Consider the following 10,152-nt stretch of genomic DNA (forward strand, 5'->3'; position numbering starts at 1 on the left):
AACTATGTGCTTTACGGGAGTAAACAACTGAAAGAAAGCACGGAAGGGTCAATATAAAGGTGTGGATGAGTCAAAGGGAAACGTGTGTCACCATAGTGATATCAAATATGACTACATGTCATGGTTTAGTAGAATATTGATAGCTGTCATGATGTTGTTTTTGTTGTATAGGAGGAGGAGGGGAGGAGATGTGATGCAAGCTTCTATTCTTCCAGGTCCACATGGCAACTTGCCATGTAAACGTTGATCTGATCACATATTTCCAAAAGCCTGTCTTTGCATACATCAGGACATACAAGTGTATAAATGCAGAGGGGTTTTATGCCTCTGCCATGAAGTGTCGCCAGAGGCATTATGTTTTCGGGCTGTCCGTCCGTCCGTCCTTCCGTCCGTCTGTCTGTAATCAATTTTGTGGACAGCATAACATAAAAACTGTTTGCGGTAAAACATCCTCATGAAACTTGACATTATATTTACATGAGTGGACGAAGTTGTGCCTGTCAATGTTTGGGTGCACATTCTCAGGGTCAAAGGTCCCCCATATCTGTGTAGTGTCTGTAGATAGTGAACTATAGTGCATGCATACACACCCAATAAAGACTCTCTAGAGAAAGTTTTGGGCCAGAAGGTCAAAGGTCAAGTGAAAATGCTAAATGTTTTTGTTTTTTGTTTTTTGTTTTTTTGCTCCATATCTCTTACATGGTTGAAGGTATCTTCATGGAACTTGACCAGTACATATACTGCATGTACTGCCTGACAGTGCTTATCTTTGGGCTTTAGGGGTCAAGGGTCAATGGTCAGGGTCAAATTTTCTAAATTTCACAATTTCCCCCATATCTATGCAATGCCTCAAGGTATTTTCTTTAAACTTAGTGTAAGTATCACCAGACAGAGATTCTCTGGGAAAGTTTTGAGCCATAGGGTCAAAGGACAAGTGAAAATTCTATAATTTCACTTTTTTATCTATTTCAGAAGTGGCTCAAGGTATCATCATGAAACTTAGTATATATATGCAGACTACCAGACAGTGATTCTCCTGGGAATTTTGGGGGCATGGGGTCAAAAGTCAGGTTAAAATGCTGAAATTTTACTATTTAATGCTGAAATTACACCTTTTTTTGTGCCTTGGAATGACTAAATGCATAAACTTAAAAGAGTCAAAGGTCAAGTGAAAATCCTCAAATCCATGAATACTTGCTCTCTTAAACAGTATAGCCATCTATCCGAGTTAAACCTAGTTCAAGGAAAGTAGATAAACATTCAACATATTTGTGACAAAAATGTGTCAGTTTGTTGTTATTATTATTTATTTTTTTTTGCATATCAGTCTCCATAGTGACATTTCTAGTAGGGGTTTGCTGTTGTTGTTGTTGCTTTTACTTTGCAATCACATAGATTTGTTGTTTTAATGAATCTGACCAGCTAAAACCTCTTTACTTTAATCCAGATTTCAATCGCATCCAACTTCGACAGCTCCAGCCACATTAGGTCATAAACCATTCATAACATCACATCTAACAAACTAGTGGGTTTAAGATGCCGATCAATCATGCCTACCAGTATGTTTCAACTTTAATCAAAATTTTATATTCTCTCTTTTCTAGGAGCTCTTGTGGCTGCTTTATGATATGGATCATTTGAAAAGGTAAGTGTTTCACAACTTTTCAAGATTAGAATGCTACTTACAATATTGTAGTGACATCTGCATGATTTTGTAGAAGAGGACATTTTCAGTAAGAGCCATCATCTTGTATTTGCACAATCATTATCACTGTTAAAGTATTGTAGTCAGTTTGTGTGTGTGGTAGCATGTGCCTTGATAAGCTGAATACAGTTTGGCCATCTATCCTCAAGCAAATTTTGGTTGAAGAAACTGTAGATTGATTGAAACAGGACATGTAGCTTGGGTATTCTTGGATGAAAGGTTCAAGCTCATAATTCAGTATTCATGTTCAATGTTGTGCTATATCCATGCCCCTAAAGAATTCAGGAAACACTGTGGTTGCTGTTGTCTGTGTCTCCATCAGTACATCCCAGCTCTTGTAAACATTTAAAAAAACACAATTTGGCTCAGTTCATGTTATATGGCCCAGGTGTGCAGCATGAGGTATAAATGTGCTAATTAGATTTTGGCATCATCCCTCAAGGTCACAGATCCCAGAGCTTTACATAACAATTTGTTTTGAGTTTTTTTCCCCAACCATTATCTCTGATAGGAATATCCAATTCAATTACAACATTGTCAGAAAGATAGAAAGATAGTGTGTTTTTATAGTGATAGGAATCATACATGTTTTCATTTTTCCTCTTGCTGTTCTTACAGATATCCCATGGCTCTGAGCAATCTAGGGGACTTGGAAAGCATTGACCCATCGCCTGGTCGACCAGGAACCCTTGACCTATTTGAAGAGGCCATCAAGGCTGGGAGGGAATGTTATTCAGACCATCATGTCTACCCATACACCTACCTTGGTGGACACCTGTACCGGCAAAAGCAGTACAAGCGGGCCATGCAGTACTGGGCTGAAGGGGCTAGAGTGGTCAGCCAGTGAGTATAAAGCAAGAGAGTTGTGGGGAAAACAGAAATTAAGGGATCATGTAAGGTAAGGTGGATAGCAACAATATTGCTGCGTGATTGTTGAATTAGTACCTGTACATGTTTGTCCCCTTTTGTTTTACCATTATATCAACAATACAATCATCAAACAGTTGAAGAATAAATCTAGTGTATTGTAATTTCAAACAGATACTTGAGACAATGTATGGAATACTTTATCAATTTTCTATTGTAAAGATGTCACTTTGGTAGTGTGTCTGAAATTACATTTTCAAGCCATTTAGTATGGTTCTTGCTTCTTTCCTTTTTTTTTTTTCATCAAGGTACAATTACAATCGTGAAGATGAGGAAGTCTACAAAGAGTTCCTGGAAGTAGCCAATGAGTTGATCCCATTCATCCTGAAGGAAGCAACAGTGTACAGGACCAAAGATGCCAGGCACATAGTGGAAGACCCCGAGGCATACGGGTTCTTCTTGCAACTCTATGATAACATCTGCAAGTGGGAGGAGGGCAGTTCCACTCCTGTCCTGCACATCACTTGGGCCAAGCACTTTGTGGCATCAGTCACCAAGTTTGACAGCAGCATAAGAAATTGTCTTGATGTCAGATTGATTGATGCTGACGGCAAGGAGGAAGAAGAGAAGAAGGATGAAGATGATGAAAAGGAAGAAGAGAAGGATGACGCCAAGGAGGGTGATAAAGATGTTGAGAAGACGGGAGAGGAGAAGGTAGTGGCCAAAGAGGAAGACATCAACAAAAACGTGGTGCCAGTCCAGGATGAGGCAGATGGTGGAGTGAAGAAAGGCAAAGGAGATGAAGGGGAGAAGAATGAAGAAAACATCCATCCTGAGCTGTTTTCATCAGATGCGTTCAATTCCGGAATGGGACTGTGGGACACAAAGTCTGAGTTCAGTGACTTTCTTAGCACCCGTTCCAATGGCAGCGCTTTCCCTGGGATGACTCTGGAGTCCCTGATGAAGGCAGAAAGTCCTGCCGAGATGGCATTCCACCGACGCCTGAAATCCCAGCTGTCACAGGAGGAAGATGGCTCTAACAGCAATGCAGTGGATCATCCCGATAACAAGGAAGCTGAAGGAGAAGATGAGGATGAAGAGGATGATACAGAGAGTCAGCCGGAAGACATTCTGCCACCAAAGCCAATCATCAAGATCCCCTTCCGCAGTGCTAAGATGAAAGGTCTCCGGGACATCCTGACATCCACAGGTAAGCTGAACACTGCAGCCATCCACCTGCAGCTGACTGCCCAGTCCCAAGTTCAGGTGGGCAAGAGGATCCGATCCACCAGTGACTATGAAGACTATGGCAGCTTAAGAAGGAGGCCACGCCGGGAATAGCCACATTGCCCAAGGCCATAAGGTCCGTGTCAAAGGAATTGTCATGAGGTGATTCTCTGATAATATCAGTACCACAGAGAGCAAGCATGACATTCTGTGGCATCCATGAAAGATGTTCCAATGATGGTATTTCATCTTCAGGCACAAGTCAAGTGTCCCCTTTGTGCCAATTGGATGCTGTCATTTGTTCAGTGCTATGGATTTTTATTCGATTTTGGGTTCTTTCCTGTCATGCTTGGAATCAAATTCTAAGAGCTTTGACTGGATATGTGCCACCTGACAAGATTGTGAGATGCAAGAGGTTTTATGTCTTTCATGGTAGTTGTGGGAGGTCATCCCTACAGTAGCTGTATGGAGCTGTGCAGAAAACCAAGGCTGGTGCAACAGGAAGTAAAGAATGATGAAATTTGTATTTTCAAGTGAGACACAGATTTCAGACTTTATGAAACATAACAGGTGAATGCCACCATCTCCACAAGAGAAACTTACATTTCCAAAACAAAATATGATATGGTAATACTACTTATTCATTGCAACTAAATATTTCGTGTCCCAGCTGAGAAGTTTCTTTGGTTCCTTTACCTGCTTGTTTGTCTTTTGTTTGTTTTTTTCCTCTTCATGTTCTTAGCCATGTAATAGTAGACAGTGAGCATGGTGATACATAGAACTGAAGTCAATTGATGTAGAAAAAAAATATAATGTCCCCTTCCATAGCAGTGCACTCCTTTTGTACATACATGTATTCTAAGAAGTGCTCTTTAGAAAAGAAAGGACTTTCCTTCTATGTAACACTTGTCTCTGCAATATTTGTGTATCATGTGTGCATTCACTCAAGGACATGTAGTGGAAATGACTTTGTAACAGTACACAGACGCAGAGTGCAATCAAAACTTTGATGTCCAAGGGAAATATGCCCCATGTGTTACGTGCCTGTTGGAGCGTGTGTGTTTGTGTGTGAGAGAGAGAGTGTAAGAGTGTGTGTGTTTGTGTAATGTGTTTGGTGAGTATAGGCTTGTAGAATACATTGTCTTTAGTCTTGATGAGACTAGATTCCATAGCAGTTGATTAAAAAAACATTTTTTGGGGTGAGATTTTTTTTTCTTTCTGTCTTGTTTTGCTTTTGATGAGGTCTTATCAAAATGCATATAGGTGACTTAATAGAATAGGTCAAAAGTCTGCCTGCTTTTGTCTGTTCAAGTTTTTCCACTTTCCTGTTCAACCCTTACAAGGAATGTGTAGAAAAAAAAAAGGTCATTTCTAAGATTTTTATTTTCTGAGCATATTCATTTTTCCAGAGGACAACAACAACAACAACAACAAAAGACTTATCAGATGATAAAATAGCCTGACTTTCCATTAGTATTACATTGTGATTGAAATTCATGGAATTCTGTCATCCTTATATGGGAAATGTAAAAATGTGTTTCATCTAAATTTAGTGTTGTTGTTCATAGGGCCTGTCTGCAGTGTATGGTAATGCTACTCTTTTTGATGGTATGACAGGAATTGATAGATTAACAATTTTGGAGTTTCCCTTCAAATTGTTGATGAGAGATTATGCTAGAAATGTATGATAAACTCAGTATCTTGGGTCATAATGTAGTATAAGATACAGCAACTTTTGCCAAATATGATTCATGTTTTCTTGCCCTTGTTCACTCTTTGTTTGAAATCTTAGAGTGGGCTTTTAATTCGACACATTGTTTCTTGTTCGTATGAATTTGTTTTACTTCAGAGGCGTGCCATAGATTGCAGTAGCTTGCAAAAATCTTTTTTTTTCTGCAACTGTCTTCATCTCTATAATTGATACTGTATTTATATATCAGTGTAACAGAAAATGCAATGCTATCTTTGTCTGATTTTAAATCATTCATGTTTGATCTCTACCTAGAGAAGTTCCAATTCCTGTTATATGCTGACTATTTAATCCTTTTTAGATTGATGTATTCTCCCTTGGAAAAAAGACAGTTGGTGGATTTTTACTCGCAGTTAGTGACCAAAAGAACTGAATTTGGTTGTTGAATGAAGTTCAGTGTTTGATGTATTTTTGGCTGGTATTTAAATGTTGTATCAGCCCATATAGACATTTGATTCAGTCATTGCCATTGAGGTGGTCAATGCATGCTAACAGGTTGTCAAAACTTTCCATATCAGTGGTACCAAAGATTTCTCTTGACATTCTGATCTTAGTTCATGCATGAATGACAAACTTGCCAAAACAGTTTCTGGTCATCATGGTGATGGCTTCTATTTGGATTGTCTTTGTTTGTTGATTTGTCATATTTTCGTATTTCAATTTTCCCCATGTTATAGTTGATACATCAGTGAGATTTTACCAAGGAGGTTCAAGAGATGGAGTAACAACAGTGTTATTCCCTTTGATCCCATGTTTGATGCCGCCACTAAGAAATGTTTGAAGTATGTGCTGAACCGGAGCTGCCTCACAGATAGGAAGACAATTGATTCATGTGGCATTGCATCATGGACTCGTCACTCTCAGTGGAAGATATGTCTTTATGATGGTAATTACTTTTCGCTGTCCCTTCTTATGAAACATGAGCAGTACATAAAGGTACAGACACAGGGATGTGCGAATAAAAATTCCACAAAAATTGATGAAATAAGAATTGAAATTAACCGACTTTACATGTTTGTACACTAATCTAACATATAACTTAAAGAACTACACTTGAAGATTATACCATATCAGTTTCATTTGTTGGAAAGGATCGGAAAGATGATAAAATCGACTTTCCAGTAAGGGTGCGGTTCAAATATTTTCTCAACGTATGGCTCTGCTCAGATTTATACTTTTTGACATAATCCTGGACAGGAGTTACTTTCTTTTTCATATGACTTATCATTAGCTGAAATTCAATTTCTCTTAATACAAAAACAAACAAAATATAGCCGACATTATGTTAGCGTTTCAAATGAATCATCTCTTTGCTCGGGAAGACGGCGGCATCGAACCCCGATCATCAAAGTCACAAATGCACCTGTGGAATTCCTTTGTACGTCAAAAGAAAACTGACAGCTGTTTGAATGTTTACAGCCAGTTGGAACTCCATTTCTCAAACCTCCTTGATTTCACCAAGCAAAATATATTATAAGCAACATTTTACTAACTGTTCAATTCAAACCTGTTTGTACATATCTTCAGTATATTCACATGCCAGATATGCTTACAGTAGGTATTACTGGAGTACATGTGCTGCTGTGTCCATTAGAAGTATGTTGCCAAACATTTCATGCAATTTGAAAGAATGCATAGCGGTAGTAACAATTCCCTAAATGCCAACAGATGTTTCATTACTAATGTCACTGACATCTGTGCAATCAACTGTAGAATTGAATCCAGCGGTGGACATTCTTTGTTTGTGTGTGTAGCATGTGTGAATTTATGTAGAGTTGCACTTCCTTGTATATGAATGTGGTTCATGTACTGAACAATAATTGCCTTAATTATGCTCATTGACTTCTGTTGACTCTTTCCAGCAACTTTTGCCATTTTGAAATATTTGTGTAAATAAGCAAAGAAAAAAAAAATGTATTAATTCCGTGCATAATGTTTGAGACAATGTAAAACAGCAGGTCATTTCCCAGGAGAGCTTACTTTACAGTTGCAGGATATTGGATGGTTGTGCTGTCAAGGTGGCACATGGTTTCATGGATTTGGAGTCATTAATCTGTTGTGCAAAACCTCTTCCCATATGATGGGAGTATACATCACAGAAAAGAAAGCACACACATGCACATGACACAAGTGAAAATGTGAAAGTATGTTGAATACAAGAGTCCTCTTAAAGAGATGGTATAGTTTGGTTGAGCTGGAGCTGAGGATTGAGATTTTAACTTTTTGCAAAGTACCTAAAAACCACTTATCAAATGTTACAAAGCATACAATTCTAAAAGAAATTCAAAGTTTTTTTTAATGAAAATTGGTTTTGAAATGGCTGAGATATCCAAGCGATCCTAATAGAAGGTGGGTCCCGCCCTTTATTAGGATCCCTTTGTTTTGGATATCTGGGTTACTTCAAAACCGATTTTTTTTCTTTTCTTCAAATGAACTTTTGATTCCTCTTAGAACATCTTTCATATTTCATAAGAGGTTTCTCATCTCACATAAAAAGTTGGAAACCTGAAACCCCATCTCAACCAAAACTATACGATCCATTTAATGTCACATAATATGATCTGAAGACCTAGATATTACTTGTGGTATGTAATTCTTCTTTGTGGTACAAGGTCTGGTGACATCAATTCATTAAGATCCAACCAAAATTGATGCACCCTGTTAACAGACTTCCACAAATGAAATCGATTACCATTGTGTATGATGGATTCATTAAGTTTGGGGTATGGAAAGCAGATAAGAGTTCCAGTGTGTTCCTGAGAGAGTTTCAATCAACACATTCCCCAGTCTCACTGGCTTGAAGTTTGGTATTCTGATGAACTTGTTGAATGTAACCTGCTCTTCTGTATTGTCTCAGAAGAGGGTGACATGCTGTCTTTGTACAAAAAGTTATGTGAAATGTTGAGTTAAGTAGTTTTGTCAGCTCATACACACTCAATATATGTAAATATGTAAATTTTAGCAAGCATAAGAACAGATGATCCACCGTTCTGCCTAATCATGTTTGTTTTATATTTTGAGCAAAGTACTGAGTGTAAGATTTCTTTCACATTTATCAAAGAAGTACCGTGTATGTGTCCTTGAGATAAAGTGAGCCACCTAGTGGTCGAAGTGAATGCAATGAGGAAACAAAATGGAGGTAGAGTTTATTTTTTAAATGAAGAATGTTATATACTTTATTTTTTTGAGGAAAATGAAGTCATCCTTAAATGTCATGACCAATAGATTCTGGAATCTAATATTTGTAACATTTTGAGTTGAATTTCATATTTGTATTGTCTGAAAGATTTGTCATAGTATTTGAATGTAAGAACAGTGCTGAACTGTCTTAGAGTTCTTGTGGTCACCTTTTTGCAGTGTACTTTTCTTAGTTCACACTAAACATTTATTTAAATTACCATTGGTTGCTAACAGTGTATTCATTGGACATTCAAACAATTGTTAAAATGACAACTCTGTAGGTATGTTACTCTATTCCAGAGCTTTAAGAATTCTAAGATATATTTTGTGATGTACTGAAAACAAGTGTATTATTCGTGCAGTACTTTGAAAAATTTACTGCAACAATATAACTAGTCCTGGTAGTTGGGATGGTTTCTCCCCTCTCCAGGCTGAGAGTGGATTGGGGTATATTCCTCCATCTTTTTTTTTTTCTGTAAATTTCACAGAAAGTGGGTGTACAGATTGTAGTAGTAAGACTTCAAAATACATTGGCATTTGTAGATCATTAATGTAATGCATGTGAAATTCAATGTATGTATTTTAGTGCATGATGAAACAGTTTCGTTTATTTCATTGTCAGAAACATATTGGACATTCTTCTTTGAAAGGTGCACAGAAAACATGTGACTCTTGGATTTTCCAGTCAGTACATGGTACCAGCTAGAAAGTCAGCAGAAAGCATCGTCATAGTAAATTTTCTGTGGATTGGTTAGGGTTTAACATTCCTCTATTAATTTTACATTATTTGTCTTCTTTTTGTTAGTGTACTTTATTTTGGGAGTAATAGTATATTCATTGTTGTTTATATCAAAGTATAATGATAATTAAGAATTATTATTGTGATCATTATTGTTATTATTATTATTATTATTGTTATTGTTATTGTTATTGTTATTGTTATTATTGTTATTATTATTATTATTATTATCATTATCATCATCAGTTTGTGCCACATCTGCTTAGGGCGGGGGGGGGGGGGGGGGGGGGGTGAAGCATCATCTTTTCTTTTGCTTGCAACAAATGTGGATACAATTTCTGTCCTTTGGTGTAGGAAAGACTAATGCCTAAAGCAGTTGTGATGGTAACATTGAAGTATTACATTGTCTTAGTTACCAATTTATTACTGTCACAGTGAAATTTGGAAAATTCAGAGGGAGAATATACATTGTATAGAATAGCTAGTAGAGTGAAAGGGATTCATTTTACAATATTTTATGCATTCTCCCTGCAAACAGGTTGACTGTCGTGATTGAGCCCAGAAATGTGCATCTTTGCACCATAGTTTAACCATGTGTATTGCCTGCTATAATCTAAACATGACTTTGGTTATTCCTTTGTATTCCAATTATGGATGTGGTGCGCAGTGTGTGTGTGTGTGTGT

General features: G+C 37.4%; 1 protein-coding gene across 1 annotated transcript in view; it reads left to right on the forward strand.

Moving 5' to 3' along the window:
* LOC139745611 (menin-like) overlaps positions 1-9,543 on the forward strand; it is a 29,856-nt gene extending 20,313 nt beyond the window's left edge. Inside the window, exons 4-6 of the mRNA XM_071656011.1 lie at positions 1,605-1,645; positions 2,324-2,548; positions 2,881-9,543. Of these exons, the coding sequence (XP_071512112.1) occupies positions 1,605-1,645; positions 2,324-2,548; positions 2,881-3,913 (1,299 nt within the window). The 3' untranslated portion in view covers positions 3,914-9,543. The remainder of the gene's footprint in view (positions 1-1,604; positions 1,646-2,323; positions 2,549-2,880) is intronic.
* Positions 9,544-10,152: the final 609 nt, after the last annotated feature.

This window comes from Diadema antillarum, unplaced genomic scaffold (assembly GCF_040938485.1).
Source record: "Diadema antillarum isolate AM-2024a unplaced genomic scaffold, OU_Dant_1.0 seq00001279_RagTag, whole genome shotgun sequence".
Classification (NCBI taxonomy): Eukaryota; Metazoa; Echinodermata; class Echinoidea; order Diadematoida; family Diadematidae; genus Diadema; species Diadema antillarum.